At 39.5% G+C, this 24,649-nt stretch overlaps 1 protein-coding gene across 1 annotated transcript; it reads right to left on the bottom strand.

Annotated features, from left to right (window-relative positions):
- Positions 1-4,978: 4,978 nt before the first annotated feature.
- Positions 4,979-5,920, bottom strand: LOC129543450 (putative olfactory receptor 2B3). Its single transcript, XM_055406558.2, has one exon. The coding sequence runs from the start codon at positions 5,918-5,920 to the stop codon at positions 4,979-4,981; it is 942 nt and encodes a 313-aa protein (XP_055262533.2).
- Between the last annotated feature and the right edge of the window lie 18,729 nt (positions 5,921-24,649).

The following is a 24,649-nucleotide window of genomic DNA, read 5'->3' as shown; positions in this document are numbered from 1 at the left end:
ATCTGGCAACTACCTACGTGTTCTCTGTATCTAGGACTCTGTTTCTGTTCAGTCATGTCTGTATATTTGTACTATTTTTAGATCCACATGTCAGTGAAATCATGCTGTCTCTCTCTATCTGACTTGTTCCACTTCTCACAATACCCTCTAGGCCCATCCATGTTGTCACAAATGGCAAGATTTCATTCTTTGTCTAATAGTCCATTGTATATATATCCATTACTTATTTATCTACTTATCTACTGATGGGCATGTAGGTTGCTTCCATGTCTTGGCTATTGTAAATTAATCTGCAGATGAACATAAGGGTGCATATATCATTTTTTTTGGGGGGGGAGTGGTTTGGAGGTACTTCATTTTTTAATTTTTAAATTAACTTTTATTGGATTTCTAATGCTGTATTAGTTTCTGCTGTATAGCAAGCAAAGTGAATGAGTTTTACATATATCTTTTTGAATTAGTAATTTATTTTTCCTTTGATAAATACCCAGGAGTGGAATTTATGGATCATATGGTAATTCTATTTATTTTCTGAGACAGTGTTTTGCTCTAGAATCTTTTTTAAATTTAATTTTCTGTTTTTAATATTTTGAGGAACCTCCATATGTTTTCCACTATGGCTACACCAATTTACATTCCCACCAACAGTGCATGAGGGTTCCCTTTTTTCCACATCCTCGCCAACATTTGGTATTTGTTATTCATCTGATAATAGCCATTCTGATAGGTGTGAGGAGATATCTCATTGTGGTTTTGATTTGCCTCTATCTGATGATTAGTGGTTTTGAACATCTTTTGAATGTAAGTCATTTGTATGGAATTTTTTGGAAAATGTCTATTTAGGTTCTTCAGAAGTTGGTGATGGACAGGGAGGCCTGGCGTGCTGTGGTTCATGGGGTCGCAAAGAGTCGTACACGACTGAGTGACTGAACTGAACTGAACTGAACCCATTTTTTTAATCAGATTTTTTGAGTTATGCTTTCTTTGCATATTTTGAATATTAACTTCTTGTCAGATATATTGTGTGCAGTAGACAGTCTTTTTGTTTTGTTGAAAGTTTCCTTTGTTGTGGAAAGGATTTTTTTGTTTGATGTAATTCTATCTTAAAAATTTTGCCTTCGTTTCCCTTGCTCAAGGAGATATAGCAAAAATAATTAAAATTTGCCATCTCCAGCAGTATGGATAGACTTGGAGGGCATTATTCTATGTGAAATAGGTCAGACAGAGAAAGGCAAATACTGTATGATATCACTTATGTGTGGGACTTAAAAAACACAAAAACTAGTGACTAGCAATAAAGAAGCAGACTCACAGATACAGAGGACAGGCTAATGGTTATCAGTGTGGAGAGGAAAGTGGAAAGGGCAATATAAGGGTAGGAAAAAAGGGTTTTATGGGATTTTATGGAATCATGTGTGTGAAACTTTTGAAAACTGTAAACTGCTATAGAATTTAAAGAATCTTTCATTTAATAAATAAGAACCTAGGTATTAGTTCTTAGTTGGAGAAGGCAATGGCAAGCCACTCCAGTACTCTTGCCTAGAAAATCCCATGGATGGAGGAGCCTGGTAGGCTGCAGTCCGTGGGGTCGCTAAGGGTCGGACACGACTGAGCGACTTCGCTTTCACTTTTCACTTTCACACATTGGAGAAGGAAATGGCAACCCACTCCAGTGTTCTTGCCTGGAGAATCCCAGGGATGGGGGGAGCCTGGTGGGCTTCCGTCTATGGGGTCACACAGAGTCGGACACGACTGAAGTGACTTAGCAGCAGCAGCAGCAGGTATATTAGTAATATATAATGCAAGTGAAGAGAAACTACAACCTTTATTTCTAGAGGGATAAACTAATATGCCAACAATGTTAAAGGATGATTTCTCTTCCATAAAACTGTTTGCTTTTCTAAAATAGAGTAATGCATTTATCTAATTTTTGAAAAAGAAATGATTACTATGTGACATTATAGTATTATATGTGACAGTCACTAGATTTTTGTTTTTACAGAGAAATTCAATTTCTTTAGCCTTTGAGAATTTAAGTTTATATCCCACCATGGAATTTCATATGACCACTTTCCTCACCCCAGAGAGTTTTATATCTCTGAAAATTGTTTTAAAAGAATAAATGAAAATTTGGATATTAGCTAAAATTATCCATAGTTTTGACGACAGATATTTTAATTTTTGTCTCCAAAATTAAGTTTTGTGAGTGTCTTGGTGAGGAAAACCAAACTTGGCTCTTTGTTACAGTCTAGTAGTAGTAGGTAAAGGCACTTATCAGATGATCACTTAAAAAGATAAATGCCACAAATGAGAGGTACATGGTGAGCAAGTAAATCTGTGGGTATTTGACTAAATCAGAGAGACCACAAAAAGATTTTCTAATAAATGATGAAGCCTGAGCCGTTAGTAATTAGGTGGAAGGATTTGTTGTAGTTCAGTTGCTCAGTTGTGTCCAACTCTTTGCAACTCCATCGTCTGCAGCATGCCAGGTGTGGAAGGATAAGAATGCTCAAATATTCTGTGCTTTAAGGAAAAATGCTAAGTGCAAGACAGAAGGCTGTACGGCTGAGAAATGAACTTTTATGTTTAACTCATGAACAATGGAAAGCCACGGATAATCTCCAGTGCAAGTAGGAAGAATGGAATGATCATGTTTGCATTGAAATGATGACCCTGGCTGTATTTCAGAAAGTGTGCTTTTGAACTGTGATGTTGGAGAAGACTTGTGAGAGCCCCGTGGACAGCAAAGAGATCCAACCAGTCCATCCTAAAGGAAATCAGTCCTGACTATTCATTGGAAGGACTGATGCTGAAGCTGAAACTCCAATAATTTGGCCACCTGATGCGAAGAATTGACTCATTTGAAAAGACCCTGAATCTGGAAAAGATTGAAGGCAGGAGGAGAAGGGGACGACAGAAGATGAGATGGTTGGATGGCATCACCTACGCAATGGACATGAGTTTGAGTAAATTCCAGGAGTTGGTGATGGACAGGGAGGCCTGGCGTGCTGCAGACCATGGGGTCGCAAAGTGCCGGACACGACTGAGCGACTGAGCGACTGAACTGAACTGAGGTGTGCTGCAGAGAGTTGGCAGTAATGAATAAAGATAAATCAGGCAATAAGATAGGTCTAGAAAAAGAGTATGGAACTGGGAGTGTGAAGATGGAAAGGAATGGAGAGGTGGGAGGTACAAAAGATTAATGACTGATTTGTCTTGGTAATGGTTTTGATATGGAAAATTATGCAGTGGATGGTGTAAGATATGGCTAATGGTTTCTGATTTGCAAATTCACAACAAGTGAATCCACTTACTAAAATAGTTTTAGAAGAGGACTTTGTGGTAGAGAGAGTAGGTGTTCAGCTTTTGATTGTGTTGAGTTGGAAATGTCTATCATATATTCAAAAAGAGATGGCAGTGGTACAAAATGGTTGGGAAATTTAAAAAATGGCACCTATACTGAGATATAATTGTATTCATTTGTTTACAGTGTCTTGAAATGCTTATTGCTTTCTTTTCATTCTAAACAAACATTTTAAACTCCATATATTTAAACTTCTTCCCCATTTATTTGAAATGTCACATTTAGTAAACACACGCTTATTATATATTCTGCCATAGTCTGTACATACATTTTTAGATAGTTTGCACTACTGCTACCTTCTGTGCTCTGAGTATCCTGCTTTCATAACTGGATAAAGTCCAGACTTCAGTTATCATCTCCAGCCCCTTTTTGTATGTGTTTTGTAACCTTTTCTCTGCTGCCTAAAATGTTGTCCCATCTATGCCCTTACATTGCTAACTGCAAGTAATCATTTAAGTATCTGAGTTTAAGAGTCATTTCCTCTGAGAACTAGAGTATTTTTTGGTAGAGGAACTATGATTGTTTTCTCTCTGGTCTAGTGCTACCTAGTGATCAATAGATACTTATTGAGTGACTACCCAAATAAAGTGAATTAATTCAGATCAATATTAGAAAAATTTTCTATTATTTTTATAAATAGCATCATAATTTAGGGGAGATCCTGTGTGCTTGGTGCAGAACTTGGGACAAGTAAGGATTTGGGGAATGAAGGAAGAAAGAAAAAAATGAAATTCATCAGAACTAAAGGGATGAATTAAAAAGAGGGTTGGAAATAAAATTCAGCTGAGGGCTTCCTTGATGGCCCAGTGGTTAAGAACCTGCCTTGCAATGCAAGGGACACTGGTTTGATCCCTGACCCAGGAAGATCCCATATGCCAGAAAGCAACTAAGCCTGTGTGCCACAACTACTGAAGCCCACGTGCCCTAGAACTTGTGCTCCACAACAAGAGAAGCCACTGCAATAAGTCCTCTCATTGCAACCGCAGTGTAGGCCCCACTCACCCCAACTAGAGAAAGCCTGTGTGTAGCAACGAAGACCCAACACAGTGAAAAATAAATAAATAAATATTTTAAAAATTCAACTGATATGTCCAGTTTCTAGGATGATATGCACACACTTAGCTAGTTTAAAGCCAGCTATTACTAACTTTGAGACAGACTACATGCTTGAAACTGTTCTGAAGGGTGCATATGAGGACTTGTATGCTATGGGAAAACTTCTGTCTTGGGATTGCTGGTCATTTAGTCAGAAAGATATGGAACTCCCTATCTAAGGTGGTAGACAATATAGTTCTCTAACATATAGTATAAGTGGGAAGGTAAACCATCTAAGTGTTCTGAATAGTTAGGCATTGACAGGAGGGAATTAGCATGGCTTGGTCTCAAGAAACAAAGTGCACTGAGGAACCTTATAGAAAGCAAAGGAGCTTTTAATTTAGAAAAATATAGCTTATGGTCTCAGCATTGCTTCCTGAAGCAAGGAAAATTTTCTAACTGTTGGCCTAATTCCATAAACTAGTAAGAGCCTGAAAAATAGAAAAATTAGTTGAAACCTTATCACTATTTTCAAGAGAAAAAAAGACTCAGAAGGTTCTTATCACAATGGAACACTTCTTACTTTTTATAGTAAAATGTTAACAGCATCAGCCTCTTAAAGGCCTCCTTCATATCTTTATTTCTAAGGCTATAGATGAGGGGGTTCAACATGGGTGTGAATATTCCATAGAAGAGAGAAACGATTTTCCCCCAGTCCTTAGAGGTGGAAGAAGGTGGTTGTAGATACATGTATATGCCTGTTCCAAAAAAGAGAGAGACTACAACCATGTGAGACCCACATGTCCCAAAAGCTTTTCGTCGTCCTTCTGCCGATTTGATTCTCAATACTGCTTGAGCTATGAAGCCATAGGAGATGAGGATCAATGTCACTGGAATTAGCAGAATTAACACGCTGAAGAAAAAAAGCTCAGCAACAATAGGCTTTGTGTCAGCACACGACAACTTGAGAAGGGCAGGAACCTCACAGAAAAAGTGGTCCACTTCTTGATGACCACACCGTGGCATGTTAAGGGTCAAGGAGGACTGAAGCACTGAGTTGCTGAAGCCAGTGAACCAGGAGAAAGCTATCATCCTCAAGCAGAACCAAGGGTTCATGATGACAACATAGTGGAGGGGCCTGCAAATCGCCACATACCTGTCAAAGGACATAACAGCAAGGAGGAGACACTCAGTAGCACCCAAGGCCAGGAAGATGATGAGCTGGGCCACACAACCAGCATAGCTGATAGTTTTCTTGTTGTGAGAAATATTTGTCAGCATATGAGGGACTGTGCTTGTGGTGTAACAGAGATCTAAGATGGACAGATTAGTAAGGAAGAAATACATGGGAGTGTGAAGCTTGGGATCCAGAATGCACACCATCATAATGGACACATTGCCAAAGATGGTGGTTGTGTATGACATTAATAGTAACACAAAAAGAGGTTTTTGTAGCCAGGGCTTGTCTGAAAAGCCAAGTAGTACAAATTCTTTCGGGGAGCTCTCATTTGCCCAGTTCATGATGACACACTTATTTTTCATTCCTAAAATGGATAAAATAGGAAAGTGGTCAATAGATAATATTGACTACTCTTATTGTAACAGGACTGAATTTAGGATAATCATAGTGAATGATTCAACACCAAATGTATAGTCAATTAAATAGAACCCTGTGAAATATAATATGGGTATTGTATGGTTAGAAAATAGGTCTTCTGTTTTAGTATTTATGTTTGACTTTATGAAGCAAATAATCACATTTAAATGCCAATAATATGAAGCTATATGCATAAAACATGGACAGTTACATGTGCTCAATACATTTTAATTCTCCCTTTTCTTATACTGCTAACTTGCCTTAATAAGTATTTTAAGAATAAATGCTCTTTTAACCCAGTAGGTTTTAATCCATGCTCAAAATGCTGAGTAATCCAAAACCCTAATAAATGGATATGATCTACATTTTATTGCTACTGTGACTCAATGAGAATAAATAATTTGCACATTCTGTAATCTTAAGGCCAAGACTCAAAACCAGGATTTAAAGGCCATTCATTTTTATATATACCTTAATTCTACCTAAATATAGAGAAAGCAAAAAAAGGAAGACACAACAGTTGTGAACAATGGAATCAGAGAGCTAAAAATCAAATAAAGTTGATTTTCTTCAATCTGTGGAATTTATCAATTATTTAGTTATATGACCCAAGGGCACCTAAATTCCTTCAGTCTACTTAGCATGTTTAAATAGTCATTGCTTAGATCTACCCCATTAAATTTACAAGAATAAAAATAGATAACACTGCTAGATTGACTTAAGATAAAATAAGAAGAATTGACATATTTTACAAAAGAGTGGAATACTTTTTTCCCCAAGTTAGTACTGATACATAAGCCAAACTTTAGCATGGGATGCCTACATGAGAATGAATAGAGATGGTGCTAAGATCTATAATTCTTTCCATTACATGGAGTTTTAGTTTTGGTTTTAGCTACAGATATACATTATTTAGTAAACACCAATAATACACTCTCAGTTGAAAAATAGAAAAGGATGTAAGATTTGACTTATTTGTGTGTACATTTAAATTTTCACATAAAAAAGTTCATACATTGATAAAAGATGGTCAAGATGAAAAATGTGCAGTTTATGGCAAAAATGGTTAACATATTAAAATATAAGTAATTAGTACATAATAATTATGAAAAAAGGCCAAAACTCCAATAAAAAAAGAACAGTGGATATAAATAGACAGGTTGGACAAGAACAAACATGAAGCAAAGGTGAAAATAGAAAAGATGTGCAATTTTTCATCAATAAAGAAACAAATCAAAACGGAAATGCTACTTTGTCTACTCACTGCTGCTGCTGCTGCTAAGTCGCTTCAGTCGTGTCTGACTCTGTGCGACCCCATAGACGGCAGCCCACCAGGCTCCTCCGTCCCTGGGATTCTCCAGGCAAGAACTCTGGAGTGGGTTGCCATTTCCTTCTCCAATGCACGAAAGTGAAAAGTCAAAGAGAAGTCGCTCAGTCATGTCCAACTCTTGACGACCCCATGGACTGTAGCTTACCAGGCTCTGCCATCCATGGGATTTTCCAGGCAAGAGTACTGGAGTGGGGTGCCATTTCCTGCTCCTGTCTACTCACTAGGTAATGTTTTAAAAAAATCGCCTTGAAAGTTAGATTTTCAGAACATTGCCTCTGAAGCTAGAATCTCCCAGCATTTTATATCTGATCTGTATAAGTGAACGTGTTAGTCTCACAGTCAAGTCCAACTCTTTGCAACCCCGTGGACTGTAGCCTTTCAGGCTCCTCTATTCGTGGGATTCTCCAGGCAAGAATACTGGAGTGGGTAGCTATACCTTTCTCCAGAGGATCTTCCCAACCTAGGGATTAAACCCAGGTCTCCGGCATTACAGGCAGATTGTTTACTCTCTGAGTATGGTTCTGGGCAAATTGGTGAATATCCTTGTGTTCAAAATTCACAGATTCTGTATTGATAATAAGAGAGTTATTGTGTAGGTTTAATGCAGCAAGGCCTGCACACCTGAACTTAGGACAGCTCTGAAGCATAGAGCTGTGAATGTGAACTTCTGCTGCTGCTGCTGCTAAGTCGCTTCAGTCGTGTCCGACTCTGTGCGACCCCATAGACAGCAGCCCACCAGGCTACCCCATCCCTGGGATTCTCCAGGCAAGAACACTGGAGTGGGTTGCCATGTCCTAGTTATCACTAATAGCATTAATCATTATCAGTAAGAATTAATAGTAATAATGTATCATTATCTCCACTTCCCATGTATATGAAAAAAGAGACAAATTACTATTGGTAGAGCCAAAACATTATAATTTTATGATATTATAGTATGAAATGATTAAATGTGCATGTCATTTTTTCTCTGTGTCTATCATAATACTGAATACATTGTTTCCCAGTAAATGATAGTCAAGTCAATGTTTAGTAGGAAACATTGAGTTGCCTGAAAGCATGAGAGAGAAAAACACTTTACTCAGGAGCCTTTTTTTTTTTCTATTTCTGTTTTTTCACATCTTTTATTCAATACTCTTTCCCACATTTCGTATGTCACTGATGCGATGAGTTGACTCACTGGAAAAGAGTCTGACGCTGGGAGAGATTGGGGATGGGAGGAGACGGGGACGACAGAGAATGAGATGGCTGGATGGCATCACCGACTCGATGGACATGAGTTTGAGTGAACTCTGGGAGTTGGTGATGGACAGGGAGGCCTGGCGTGCTGTGATTCATGGGGTCGCGAAGAGTCGGACACGACTGAGAGACTGAACTGAACTGAACTGAACTGATGTCATTGATGTCAATGATGCTCATTCATTAGTTCATTTTTTACATTGTCAGAGAAATGAAATTACTCTTTGTAAAGGACATTTTCATCCCACTGTTATCATAACTCGTCTCTTATTTCTATATCCTCTACTAATTAAAAGAATCCTAAATACTCCTTTTTCTTTTTTTTTTTTGCTTAAAAAATCCCACTGACTTTTTTTTTTTTGTATGACAATATAATGGGCAAACATTCATTCAAAAGAGTGAAATGAAAACAAATATTTTTGGAGCCACTGAAAATATTTGACCTTTATTTCAAGATTCCCAGGAAGCAAATTGAACTCTGGTTATTGAATCTGAAGCAACCTAGAGGCAGGGAAGTATATGAAATGATCTTGAGAGATCTTTCCCACTCAATGGTAATAGCATAATTCTGTTTAGTAGACATCACTCACCTTTTCTTTTCTTTAGTGTTGAAAAGATGTCTACACCATGCTTTGTGCCATGTTTTGAAGGAAGTTTGGGCCAAAAACAGGATGAAAAATGCAGTGACTTTTTGACATCTCACCTCTTGTGAAATTCCTATTCAGCTACATTTTGCCCACAGATTGAGAATGAAATTAGCACATAACTGGACTGAATCAAAAACATATGAGAAAAGTTCATATGATGAGGTAAAAGTATATTAGAGATAGTGTCTTTGGTCAGCCAAGTGTTTTTGACTGACCCTGGCTCTTCTCAGCAAGTTCCTAATACAAGGAGAAGCTGATTTTATAAATACCAGCAACATTGATAGAGTCATGGAGAGAAAGTTTAGCTTTAACTGAAGGGCTTACTGTTCATACAATACTCTGTGCTGTTTTACCCCTAGGGATTCCAGAGTCCCTCAAGTTTAATTGGTCACTGTTTCCAGAGTGAAACTATGTGAACTCTATTCCCTGCAATGGTGGCATAATACTGGCACATAGATGGTTCACACATATTAAAAACTAGATTGAAAATACTAGACAAGAAGCATAGACCATGAAAAGTAAGTTTGGGATTGTTTAATCAGGAAAGTACAAGATTACATGAACTTTTAATCCATTCTTTTAAATAGTCTTAAGGTCAAATACTGAGACCACTGATGGTGTATATGGGATAATAGTATTTCTATTGTTCATTGGTTTTTTTAAAAAATTTATTTATTTTAATTGGAGGCTAATTACTTTACAATATTGTATTGGTTTTGCCATACATTGACATGAATCCGCCATGGGTGTACATGTGTTCCCCATCTTGAACCCCCCTCCCACTTCCCTCTGCATACCATCCCTCTGGTTCATCCCAGTGCACCAGTCCCGAGCATCTCTTTTTCTATCTCTATACAGGGTTATCGTTACCATCTTTCTAAATTCCATATATATGCGTTAGTATACTGTATTGGTGTTTCTCTTTCTGGATTACTTCACTCTGTATAATAGGCTCCAGTTTCATCCACCTCATTGGAACTGATTCAAATGTATTTTTTTAATGGCTGAGTAATACTCCATTGTGTATATGTAGCACAGCTTTTTTATCCATTCGTCTACAGATGGACATCTAGGTTGCTTCCATGTCCTGGCTATTATAAACAGCGCTGCGATGAACATTGGAGTACATGTATCTCTTTCAATTCTGGTTTCCTCGGTGTGTATGCCCAGGAGTGGGATTGCTGGGTCGTATGGCAGTTCTATTTCCAGTTTTTCAAGGAATCTCCACACTATTCTCCATAGTAGCTGTACTAGTTTGCATTCCCACCAACAGTGTAAGAGGGTTCCTTTTTCTTTGCACCCACTCCAGCATTTATTGTTTGTAGACTTTTGGATAGCAGCCATTCTGACTGGCGTGAAATGGTACCTCATTGTGGTTTTGATTTGCATTTCTCTGATTATGAGTGCTGTTGAGCATGTTTTCATGTGTTTGTTAGCCATCTGTATGTTTTCTTTGGAGAAATGTCTGTTTAGTTCTTTGGCCCAATTTTTTATTGGGTCATTTATTTTTCTGGAATTGAGCTGCAGGAGTTGCTTGTATATTTTTGAGATTAATTATTTGTCAGTTGCTTCATTTGCTATTATTTTCTCCCATTCTGAAGGCTTGTTTCTCTTTTGTGTAATGCATTTTTTATAAATTGTAAAATCATCTGTGTAGAATATAATCATTTTCTATATTATTTCTATATTATTACATTTCTTAGCACCTGCCCTTATTGTTCAGTTCACTCACCCAGTTGTGTCTGACTCTTTGCGACCCCACGGACTGCATCACGCCAAGCTTCCCTGTCCATAACCAATTCCCGGAGCTTGCTCAAACTCATGTCCATAGATTCGGTGATGCCATCCAACCATCTCATCCTCTGTCTTCCCCTGCTCCTCCTGCCTTCCATTTCTTGCCCAGCATCACGAACTTTTTTAATGAGTCAGTTCTTTGCATGAGGTGGCCAAAGTACTGGTGCTTCAGCTTCAACTCCATTCCTTACAATGAACAGTCAGGACTGATTTCCTTTAGGATTGACTGGGTTGATTTCCTTGCTGTCCAAGGGACTCTCAAGAATCTTCTCCAACTCCACAGTAAAAGTGCATCAATTCTTTGGCGCTCAGGCTTCTTTATGGTCCAATGCTCTCATCCATACATGACTGCTGGAAAAACCATAGCTGACTAGACAGACCTTTGTTGGCAAAGTAATGTCTGCTTTTTAATATACTGTCTAGGTTGGTCATAGCTTTTCTTCCAAGGAGCAAGTGTCTTTTAATTTCATGGCTGCAGTCACCATCTGCAGTGATTTTGGAGCCCAAGAAAATAGGATCTCACTGTTTCCATTGTTTCCCCATCTATTTGCCAGAAAGTGATGGGACTGGGTGCCAAGTCTTAGATTTTTGAATGTTGAGTTTTAAGCCAGCTTTTACACTCTCCTCTTTCACTTTCATAAAGAGGTTATTCACTTTCTCTTTGGTTTCTGCCATAAGGGTGGTGTCATCTGCATATCTGAGGTTACTAATATTTCTCCCGACATCTTGATTCTGGCTTGTGCTTCATCCAGCCCAGCATTTTGCATGATGTATTCTGCATATAAGTTAAATAAGCAGGATGACAATATACAGCCTTGACGTACTCCTTCCCCAATTTGGAACCAGTCCATTGTTCCATGTCCAGTTCTAACTGTTGCTTCCAGACCTGCATACAGATTTCTCAGGAGGCAGGTCAGGTGGTCTGGTATTCTTATCTCTTTAAGAATTTTCCAGTTTGTTGTGATCCACACAGTCAAAGGCTTTGGCGTAGTCAATAAAACAGAAGTAGATGCTTTTCTGGAACTCTCTTGCTTTTTCTATGATCCAATGGATGTTGACAATTTGATCTCTGGTTCCTCTGCCTTTTCTAAATCCAGCTTGAATATCTGGAGGTTCTCAGTTCAGTTCAGTTCAGTCGCTCAGTCGTGTCCGACTCTTTGTGACCCCATGAATCACAGCACACCAGGCCTCCCTGTCCATCACCAACTCCCGGAGTTCACTCAAACTCATGTCCATCGAGTCGGTGATGCCATCCAGCCAGCTGAGTCCAATTCTTTGAGACCCCTTGAACTGTAGCTGGCTGGGCTCCTCTGTCCATGGAATTTTCCTGGCAAGAGTACTGGACTGGGTTACCATTTCCTCCTCCAAGGGATCTTCCGGACCCAGGGATCGAACACTGGTCTCCTGCATCTCCTGCATTGGCAGGTAGATTCTTTACCACTGAACCACCTGGGAAGCCCATGAAAATATGCAGGGATACATATTTGGAAGCCATCTGTGTATAGATGATATTTAAAATCCTGGGACTGGATAGAACTAGAGCAATTAGTAAGTTAGTAAGAACAGAATAAGAAGCCCAGGAAAACCTCTTAAACATGCCAAAATTTACAGAAAAAGGAGCCAGCAAAGGAGATCAAGAAGGAACAGCCAGTGTGGTAAGAAGAAAGCTAGAACACTATGTCATAGCTTTAAGGGTGCATGGGGTGGGGGTGGGGAGTTGGATCATAAATATAAATTCATACAATCACTCTGGAGAACAATTTGGCATCTCATGGTAAAGACGTGCAATAATTCCACTCCTACAAGGCTATGGTTTTTCCCGTGGTCATGTATGGATGTGAAAGTTGGACTGTGAAGAAAGCTGATCACCAAAGAATTGATGCTTTTGAACTGTGGTGCTGGAGAAGACTCTTGAAAGTCCCTTGTACCGCCAGGAGATCCAACCAGTCCATTCTAGAGGAGATCAATCCTGGGTGTTCATTGGAAGGACTGATGCTAAAGCTGAAACTGCAATACTTTGGCCACCTCATGCGACAAGTTGACTCACTGGAAAAGACTCTGATGCTGGGAAAGGTTGGGGGCGGGAGGAGAAGGGGACGACAGAGAATGAGATGGCTGGATGGCATCACCGACTCTGTGGACATGAGTCTGAGTGAACTCCGGGAGTTGGTGATGGACAGGGAGGCCTGGAGTGCTGTGGTTCATGGGGTCGCGGAGAGTCGGACACGACTGAGCGACTGAAATGAACTGAACTGAACTGAACTGATTCCGTTAAAAGTTATTATAAGACAATGGCTGTAATTGCCTATGTTATACTATAAATCCTTGTTGCTCATCTATATTATACATAGTATTACTATTATACATAGTAAATCCCATACCACAAATATGCCCCTCTCCCTTTTGCATAATCACTAGTTTGTTTTCTATATCTGTGGATCTGTTTCTGTTTTGCATGTCTATAAGTGGAATACTCCAGTTCAGTTCAGTCGCTTAGTCATGTCTGTCCGACTGTTTGTGACCCCACCGACTCATGTCCATCGAGTCGGTGATGCCATCCAGCCATCTCATTCTCTGTCATCCCCGTCTCCTCCCACCCCCAATCCCTCCTAGCATCAGACTCTTTTCCAGTGAGTCAACTCGTCACATGAGGTGGCCAAACTATTGGAGTTTCGGCTTTAGCATCAGTCTACTCAGATGTAAAAAGAAAGATATCTGGCTATTTGTGACAACATGGATGGGCCTTGAGGGTACTATGCTAAGTGTAATAAGCCAGAGAAAGACAAGTACATACGATTTCACTTGTATGTGGAATCTCAAAGAAAACAAAACAAATACAGACTCACAGATACAGAGAATAGATAGGTGGTTGCCAGAGAGGAATAGGGATCAGGGAATGGAAAACAGGATAAAGGGATGAAGAGGTACAAACATATAGTTATTAAACAAATAAGTCATGGGGATGTAATATACAGCATGGGAATTGTAGTTAATAGTATTGTATTATCTTTGTATGGTGGCACAGGGTAACTAAACTTACTGTTGTAGTCATTGCACAATGTATACAAAGGACGAATCATGATATTTTACACCTAAAACCAGTATAATATTGTATGTCAATTATGCATCAATAACATTAAAAATAAAAATAAACTGTTTGGGAAGTGCCTCTTCTATGGTCAGTGTTCCCTGGTGGGCATTGACATGCAGCATAAAAGTTCACATGCTTTGTTCCCACTCCTGTAGACCATCACATGCACTTCCACCAGACTGCCTTGCCTCTGATTTTAAATCTTGCCTTTTCTAGGCCTCTAATCAATAGACAAACTCTTTCCTCTCTCCAATAGCTTCTGTATGCTCGTTTCTCCTTCTATGCAAAGGAGACAACCTATGTATTAATAACTCTACCCCCTGAGAGAATTCCTTCTCACTATTGTCCTTTGGGGTGACACTGAAGTTAAGATCTTTTGTAGCATTTGTTCACTTATGGCTCACAACAACATATAAAGCTGACTATATATTAGAGTCCTGACATTTTTCTTTCCCCAGAATCTGGTTGTTTGAGGATCCTTATGAGGCCAAAAGTAGAGTTCAAGAGTGCAACACTGATGGAGCAGAGCTCGGTTAAGTGTCTGTGCCTTTAGTTCTCACAATTTATGTCCTCTGGACATGCCCTGCTCAGATCCAAATGTTTGGTTTCCAGTTATATGTTGGATTTTTACTGCATGAATCTGACCTTATGAGATGGTGGATCTGACAACATCAAGCTCAGATAGGAAGCCCCAGTTACATAATCACTTGATGCCTATACTACATCAGAATAGCTGCTTGGTAAGTATTAGGTTAGTGCAAAAGTAATTGTGGTTTTGGACTGTCAATTTTTTTTAAAGCATTATAACTAGGCTCAAACACATCTTTATTAATCAAACAGAAGCCATTACAATCAACACATTTTTGCCAATGAGAAATAAGTCTGTTTATTCCTGTAGCATAAAAATCTATGCTTTGGGATCTAACAAACTCTTGGAAAGCATTTTCTGCCTCCTGCTGGTTGTGATAGTTGTTTCCTTGCAAAAAATTGTCACGTTGCTTGAAGAAGTGGTAGTCAGTTGGCGAGAGAGGTCAGGTGATTCTGGCAGATGAGGCAAAACTTTGTAGCCCAATTCCTTCAACTTTTGAAGTGTTGGTTGTGTGATGTGCAGTCAGGCATTGTCGTGGAGAAGAATTGGGCCTCTTCTGTTGACCAATGCTGGTTGCAGGCATTACCATTTTTGATGCATTTCATTGATTTGCTGAGCATACTTCTCAGATGTAATGGTTTCACTGGGATTCAAAAAGTTATAGTGCATCAGACCAGCATCAGGCCACCAAACAGTGACCATGACTTTTTTGGGGTGCAAATTTGGCTTTGGGAAGTGCTTTGGAGCTTCTTCTCAGTACAACCGTTGAGCTGGCCATTGACATTTGTTGTCTAAAATCCACTTTTAATTGCACATCACAATCTGACTGAGAAATGGTTCATTGTTGTATAGAATAAGAGAAGATGACACTTCAAAACGATGATTTTGTTTAAAATTTTCAGTCAGCTCATGAGGCACCCACTTATAAAGCTTTTTCATCTTTCCAATTTGCTCCAAATGCTGAATGACCACTGAATGGTGAATGTTGAATTCTTTGGCAACTTCTCATGTAGTTGCAAGAGTATCAGCCTTAATGATAGCTCTCAATTGGTCGTTGTCAACTTCTGATGGCCAGCCCCTTTGCTCCTCATCTCCAAGGCTCTCATCTCCTTTTCAAAGCTCTTGAACCACCATTGCACTGTAAGTTTGTTAGCAGTTCCTGGGCCAAATGGGTTGATGTTGCAAGTTTTCTATGCTATGTACAACCCATTAAGCTTTCGAATAAAAAGAGTTGCTCAAATCTGCTTTTGGTCTAACATCATTTCTATAGTGTAAAATAATTATAAAGTAAACTCAAGTAATGTTATTAGCAAAAATCATAAAGTGAGAAATGCCAGTTAAAACAATGTATAACATATCCACATTGATATAAGAATGTATTTCAATATCAAACAACAAAGTTCAACAATGCAAAACAGCAATTGCTTTTGCACCAAGCTAATACATCTAATTTTCTCTTATGTGAGGCATTGCCCTGGTCCAAGACTCTAAAAGTCTGTATGACAATCTTTTTCCTTTCTGGCTTTCAGAGATGCCATATAAAAAGTGTTTACTTAACTATTACAGATATAGCTAGAACCATGAATATATTTTTTTACATGTTTCAAGCAACATGATAACTCTCACTGCTGCTTATACCTGTTAGAAATCTCTCTTTTGCTCTGAGATCCATTTATAACTTATAGCCTTCTCTGTCACCTGATAGTTCATAGCAGATTACCCAGAGTGGCGTGTGCTGCCTCCAAATCCATTGGATTCCATAAAATATTTTGCCTCTTTGTGTTAAGTAGCAAAAATGCAATATATTTTTCATAATATTAGAGAGAATGTACAAGCACACCTATATGATTGACCTTCTAAAACTTCACTTAATGTTGAGTTCAGTTGCTCAGTTGTGTTTGACTCTTTGCAACCTGATGGACACCAGGCTTTCCTGTCCATCACCAACTCCCGGAACTTACTCAAACTTGTGTCCATCGAGTAGGTGATACCATCCAATCATCTCATCCTCTGCTGTCCCCTTCTCCTCCTCCTTCAATCTTTCCCAGCATCAGGGTCTTTACCAAGGAGTCAGTATGTTGCGTCAGGTGGCCAGAGTATTGGAGTTTCAACTTTAGCATCAGTCCTTCCAATGAATACTCAGGACTGATTTCCTTTAGGATGGACTGGTTGGATCTCCTTGCAGTCCAAGGGACGCTCAAGAGTCTTCTCCAACACCAAAATTCAAAAGCATCAATTCTTCAGCGCCAAGTTTTCTTTATAGTCCAACTCTCACTTCCATACATGACTACTGGAAAAACCATAACTTTGACTAGATGAACTTTTGTTGTCAAAGTAATATCTGCTTTTTAATATTCTATCTAGGTTGGTCATAGCTTTTCTTCCAAGAAGCAAGCATCTTTTAATTTCATGGCTGCAGTCACCATCTGCAGTGATTTTGGAGCTCCCCAAAATAAAGTCTCTAACTGTTTCCATTGCTTCTCCATGTATTTGCCCTGAAGTGATGGGACCAGATACCATGATCTTGGTTTTCTGAATGTTGAGCTTTAAGCCAAATTTTTCACTCTCCTCTTTCACTTTCATCAAGAGACTCTTTAGTTCCTCTTCACTTTCTGCCATAAGGGTGGTGTCATCTGCATGTCTGAGGCTATTGATATTTCTTCTGCAATCTTGATTCAAGCTTATGCTTCATCCAGTCTGCATTTCTGATGATGTACTCTGCATATAAGTTAAATAAGCAGGGTGACAACATACAGCCTTGATGTACTCCTTTCCCGATTTGAAACCAGTCTGTTGTTCCATGTTGAGTTCTAAATGTTACTTCTTGACCCGCATACAGATTTCTCAGGAGGCAGGTCAGGTGGTCTGGTATTCTCATCTCTTTAAGAATTTTCCACAATTTGTCATAATCCACAGTCAAAGTCTTTGGTATATTCAGTAAAGCAGAAGTATATGCTTTTCTGGAACTCTCTTGCTTTTTCGATGATCCAGTGTATATTGGCAGCTTGACTCTGGTTCCTCTGCCTTTTCTAAATCCAGCTTGAACATTTGGAAGTTCACGGTTCATGTATTGCTGAAGCCTGACTTGCAGAATTTTTAGCGTTACTTTGCTAGAATGTGAGATGAGTGCCATTGTGTGGTAGTTTGAGCATTCTTTGGCATTGCTTTGGACCAGTTCATGGACCACAGCCTTGTCTAACTCAATGAAACTATAAGCCATGCCGTGTAGGGCCACCCAAGATATACAGGTCATGGTGGAGTGTTCTAACAACACATGGTCCACTGGAGAAGGCAATGGCAAACCACTTCACTATTCTTGCCTTTAGAACCCCATGGATGGTATGAAAAGGTAAAAAGATAGGACACTGAAAAATGAACTCCCCAAGTTGGTAGGTTAGCCCAATATGCTACTGGAGAACAGTGGAGAGGTAACTAAAGAAAGAATGAAGAGATGGCGCCAAAGCAAAAACAGCACCCAGTTGTGTATGTGACTGGTGATGGAAGTAAAGTCTGATGTTGTAAAGAACGATATTGCATAGGAACCTGGAATGTTAGGTCCATGGATCAAGGTAAATTGGAAGTGGTCAAACAGGAGATGGCAAGAGTGAACATTGACATTTTAGGAATCAGTGAACTAAAAATGGACTGGAATGGGTGAATTTAACTCAGATGACCATTATATCTACTACTTTGGGCAAGAAGGGCTTCCTTTGTGGCTCAACTGGTAAAAAATCCACCAGCAATGCAGGAGACCTGGGTTTGATCCCTGGGTTGGGAAGATCCCCTGGAGTAGGGAAAGGCTTACCCACTCCAGTATTCTGGCCTGGAGAATCCCATGACTGTATAGTCTGTGGGGTTGCAAAGAGTCAGACACAACCGAGCATCTTTCACTTCACTTAGGCAAGAATCCCTTAGAAAAAATGGAGTAGCCCTGATAGTCAACAAGAAATCCAAGATACAGTACTTGGATGTAATCTCAAAAACAACAGATTGATCTCTTTTTGTTTCCAAGGCAAACCATTCAATATCACAGTAATCCAAGTCTGTGCCCCAACCAGAAATGCTGAAGAAGTTGAATTTGAATGGTTCTGTCAAGACCTACAAGACCTTCTAGAACTAACACCACAGAAAGATATCCTTTTCATTATAGGGGACTGGAATGCAAAAGTAGGAAGTAAGTCAAGAGGTTCATGGAGTAACAGGCAAATTAGGCCTTGGAGTATAAAATGAAGCAGGGCAAAAGCTAATAGAATTTTGCCAAGGGAATGCACTGGTTCATAGCAAACACCCTCTTCCAATAACACAAGAGAAGACTCTACACATGGAGACCACCACGTGGTCAACACCAAAATCAGATTGATTATATTCTTTGCAGCCAAAGATGGAGAAGTTCTAGACAGTCAGCAAAAACAAGACCAGGAGCTGACTGTGGCTCAGATAATGAACTCCTTATTGCAAAATTGAGACTTAAATTGAAGAAAGTAGAGAAAACCACTGGACCATTCAGGTATGTCCTAAATCAAGTCTCTTGCAATTATACAGTGGTAGTGACAGAGTCCCTTGGACTGCAAGGAGATCCAACCAGTCCATTATAAAGGAGATCAATCTGGGTGTTCATTGGAAGGACTGATGCTAAAGCTGAAACTCCAATACTTTGGCCACCTCATTCGATGAGTTGACTCACTGGAAAAAACTCTGATGCTGGGAAGGATTGGGGGTGGGAGGAGAAGGGGACGACAGAGAATGAGATGGCTGGATGGCATCACCGACTCGATGGACATGAGTTTGAGTGAACTCTGGGAGTTGGTGATGGACAGGGAAGCCTGGCGTGCTGTGATTCATGGGATCGCAAAGAGTCGGACACGACTGAGCGACTGAACTGAACTGAACTGAGTGACAAACATATTCAAGGGATTAGATCTGAGAGACAGAGTTCCTGAAGAACTATGGATGGAGGTTCATGACATTGTACAGGAGGCAGTGATCAAGACCATCCCCAAGAAAAATAAATGCAAAAAGGCAAAATGGTTGTCTGCGGAGGCATTACAAATAGCTGAGAACAGAAGAGAAGCTAAAGGCAGGGTTATCATTACCATCTTTCTAAATTCCATATATATGTGTTAGTAGTATACTGTATTGGTGTTTTTCTTTCTGGCTTACTTCACTCTGTATAATAGGCTCCAGTTTCATCCACTTCATTAGAACTGATTCAAATGTATTTTTTTAATGGCTGAGTAATACTCCATTGTGATAACCCTGTATACAAGTCAGGAAAAGAGACACAGGTGTACAGAACAGTCTATGGGACTCTGTGGGAGAGGGTGAGGGTGGGATGATTTGGGAGAATGACATTGAAACATGTATATTATCACATGTGAAACGAATCACCAGTCCAGGTTTGAAGCATGATACAGGATGCTCGGGGCTGGCACACGGGGATGACCCAGAGGGAGGGTAAGGTGAGGCAAGAGGTGGGAGGGGGGTTCAAGAATGGGAACACATGTACACCTGGGGCGGATTCATGTCAATGTATGGCAAAAACAACCAATATAATATTGTAAAGTAATTAGCCTCCAATAAAAAATAAATTTAAAAAAATAAATAGAATGGAGTAAAAAAAAAAAAGCTAAAGGCAAAGGAAAAAAGGAAAGATATACCCATTTGAATGCAGAGTTCCAAAGAAAAACAAGGGGAGATAAGAAAGCTTTCCCAAGTGATCAATGCAAAGGAATAGAGGAAAACAATAGAATGGGAAAGACTAGAGATCACTTAATGTGGAGGGCCCTAAATCTTTGTAAGGTTTATCTTCCACCCTCTGACATGCATGCCATAGAGTATTCAGACTTCTTGAAATTTCTTGCTTTTTAGATATGATTTAGGGCTTCCCTGAAGTTGGTAAAGAATCCATCAGGAGAACCTGTTTCGATTCCTGGGTTGGGAAGATCCGCTGGAAAAAGGATAGGCTACCCACTCCAGTATTCTGGTCTGAAGAATATCCATGGGGGTCTCAAAAAGTCAGACATGACTGAGCGACGTTCACTTTCACTTAGTTCTGATTAGGATGCTGCCATCAGTATTGTGGAACAGTTATTTTCTGTGAAATATCAGGACAGTCAAGATTTTTGCAGATAGACTGTATTTTGTCAGAAAAGGTACAGTTGATTTAGATCCAACGTGGGTTACAGTGAGTATGTCCTATTGTCCTCACATAAATGTAAATTGCTTTTAATTCTGTGGATGGGGATTGAAAATGATACACTCAATAGATCAACCATATGCTAAAGCCTATATTAATCTTTTCTTGTTAATTTTCTACAATAGATACACAGCTGCAAATGGGGCAACCATTTGTTAGGTTTAAGGTTATGCACTTTCATGTGCCTTAATACCCCTGGTACTAAGTAGATGGGAGTCATTATCAATTTATTCTCCATCTTCTGGTTCAAAGTCTGAACTAATCCATGCATTTTATTCAGGACACAATATTGCCTCTGATCTTGGCTGATGAAAGGCATCAGCCATGGATTATGGATTTTCCCTTGGCTTTTATTCCATTAGGGCATCAATAAGAGAGTTCTTCCATTAGCTAAATATATCTGTCCTCATTATGCATTCAGAGACCATTAAATACCATGGAGCAAGTCCACAAGCCTTCTGGGCTAATTGCAAACTGAACTTAGGCCAAGACTCCATTTATCTCCTATGCCTCTATGCCTTCGCTATCATTGGGGGTCATTATGACATTTTGTGTGCCCTGCATCAAATAAGACTCGATATTGGATGGCCCTCACAATTTTGGTCTCAGTACTTGTCTTTCGCCTTGTTGAGTTAATTTGGTAAAAGGCCATAGGTTGCATTAGAAAAATGAAAGTGAAAGTCACTCAGTCCTGTCTGACTCTTTGTGACCCCATGAAGTATACAGTCCATGGAATTCTGCAGGCCAGAATACTGCAATGGGTAGCCTTTTCCTTCTCCAGGGGATCTTCTCAACCCAAGGGATCAAACTCCTGCACTACAGGTGGATTTTTTACCAGCTAAGCCACAAGCGAAGACTTAAGAGTACATTAGAGAAATGCTAAGTAGATTATTTATTGTATATGCTTGAAGTGACATTTCAAAGTTATTTCTTAAGGGACTTGCCATTCCCTTTAATTGATGGAATCTCTTTTCACACATTGGAGAAGGAAATGGCAACCCACTCCAGTGTTCTTGCCTGGAGAATCCCAGGGACGGGGGGAGCCTGGTGGGCTTCCGTCTATGGGGTCACACAGAGTCGGACACGACTGAAGTGACTTAGCAGCAGCAGCAGCAGCAGCAGGTCTGATAAGAGACATAGATATGAGACCTCAGAGAAGGATCATTATTTTTATTGCCGTCCCCATTTCCGTTTCACCAACTCAATATTTTTGACAAATCTACTCCACCAACTTTGTAATTTTCTCTACATATGTCTCAACCCTAGGAAAATTATAATCTATTAGCTATCACCATAGATATTTGTGTATTAAGGCTCTCTCACTGCTGTGCCAGCCCGCTGTCCATTCTGTTCATTGTAGCTGGGTTCAGGTAGTGAAGAGCTGCCATTTTGCCTCTGCTTATTTTAAATTTTATCATTCACATTCTTAGTAGGGATCCTAGTTTCTTGAAAGCATCTCCTATTGTTAACCTTGGTCTGCAGAGGATATTAAGCTTCCCAGAGATACTTTGCCCTTTTACTAGTACATTCTCTACTCACTTAATAGAGTGTGTCTTCTGGGACATCACAGTAAGTGTGGTTAGATGACAGATTCTCTGTTGGTACATCATAAATCCATTCTAACATTCCTAACTCGGAGCCCTGTTACACTTTATTATTCTGTCAAGGCAACTGCAGCAATGTCGTCGCATTCACTGTACATATAAATCTATAAAAGTTTTATATTACTTCCCTGTAGTATTAATATATTAGAACTGAATCCAGCATTCCTTTCAAGAAATTGAATTCCTGAGTACTGCAAAAGTGTTCCAATGTCTATACACTTTTCCATACCCAGATTTGTATTCTGTTTCTCCTCTAAGAGAGCTTACTGATGGTATGTGTTAGCCAGGTACAACAGATTTTAGAATAATCTATTTTCTTTTATAGTAGGGATCATAATTATTGCTCTGGAGTTGTTGAGTAAGGACAATGAGAGATTGTGAGAAGGTCTGAAGCATCTTGCAAGGAACAAGTTTACATGATCTCTGGCAAGTGGAGTTTTCTCTCCTCTAACAAGAGGGAGAAGACTGCTTTTGTCAGTTTTTGGAGGTTCAGAGAAATGTGAAAGGAAGTTCATGTTTTTGAGGTGCAACAAAACTTCCTTGGTGGTTCAGACAGTAAAGCATCTGCCTATAATGTGGGAAACCTGGGTTCAATCCCTGGCTTGGGAAGATCTCCTGGAGAAGGAAATGGCAACCCACTCCAGTATTCTTGCCTGGAAAATCCCATGGACCGAGGAGCCTGGTGGGCTATAGTCTACAGGGTCGCAAAGAGTCAGACACGACTGAGCGACTTCACTTTTTTTACATATCCATCATCTTAGGTGTAAAGGTCTGGCTTCGTCCCTCTTAGAGTCTTCACTTTAATATAAACAGTCTGTTGAGACGTGTATTTTTTCTTCTTTGCAGTCCTGTCACTCTTATAATCAAGTCCTGGGTCTGATTTTCAACACTCTTTCCTATGTAGGATATGAGAATCTCTTTAAGGGCTTCCATGGAAATTTACTTGCTTTTGTAGCGTTCCCTAGTTATTGGTTCTCAAAGTTGCTCCCTGGACCTGCTTCATTATCATCAACTAGGACTGTATTAGAAATGCCAATTCTTGGGCCTTACCCCAAACCTAGGGAATCATAAACTCTGGATGTGGGGCCCAGAAATCTGCATTTTAACCAACAGTTTGAGAACCATAGCCTTAGGCTGATAATTGGCTGACTGACTGGAGCATACTACTCTTTTTTATTTTTCCCCAATGCTTCCAAGATAATCAATGAAAGCCAGCAATGCTGACAATTATCTAAGTATCATTACCCTCATATCTTTCAAGGGCTAGATGTACTCCAATGCTCCTCCTTCTATCTGTATGCCAAACCACAACATGTAAGACTATTAGTAATAGTAATGTTAGAGCATGTTGAGTTACCACTATTCCATTTACCCCTACCAGTGGAAGGCTTGTCACAATTTGACTGGTGAGTGATTTATTTCCTGAATACTCTTCTAAGAGTCTGCTTTCAAATACTGCTTCCAGATCAATTCCACTTAGGTTGTCGAGAAAGCAGAGCTTGAGAATAGAAATTAGATTCAAGCAACTGATTTCAGGAATAATGAGTGAAGGGCAGAAAAATTGAAATAGGTAAGAAAAATAGACAGTATAAGGGCATATTAGTCAATGTGTGCAAGGGGAGATCAGTTCTCCTGGGACCTCCTGAAAAACATAAGATTTTTTCACATGAAGGAAGGTTTGTTGGAACACTTATCCACTTGCTACCATTCTCCCTTGTTTTAAAGTTTCCTCTAGGGTCATTAAATCTCTTGCATTTTTGAGCAGCACTTGTCTTTGTGCCAATTAGACTCCCACGCAGAGTCTGGGGCCAACCAAGAAGACATATAAAGCATGCTTGAGTTAAGACACTGTCAGGGTAGATGAGATGAATCTGAGTTCACACAGAACTGTCCCCTAAAGTTCTGTTGAAATCAGAAGTGGGCTGTGCATTGAGATATACATCATCAGAGGCATCTATTTTAGAAGGTGAGATGTAAATATTTTATTCCACATTTGTAGCCACATTAATTGGGATGCATTGGCTTTCCACAAAATCTCCTCTAGATACTGTTCTCAGAAGCAGAGGAGGAGAGCTAAAAGAAAAGCACAGACAAAATTTATGATTGTAAGAAGACAATCTCAATATAAATAGATGTAAAGAGAATTCTTATGGTATTTTGCAT

Source organism: Moschus berezovskii, chromosome 23, assembly GCF_049115385.1.
Source record: "Moschus berezovskii isolate FMDL1 chromosome 23, NW_MosBer_1.0, whole genome shotgun sequence".
Classification (NCBI taxonomy): Eukaryota; Metazoa; Chordata; class Mammalia; order Artiodactyla; family Moschidae; genus Moschus; species Moschus berezovskii.
The sequence above is the reverse complement of the archived record's forward strand: the minus strand, read 5'-3'. Positions and strand labels throughout refer to the sequence as shown.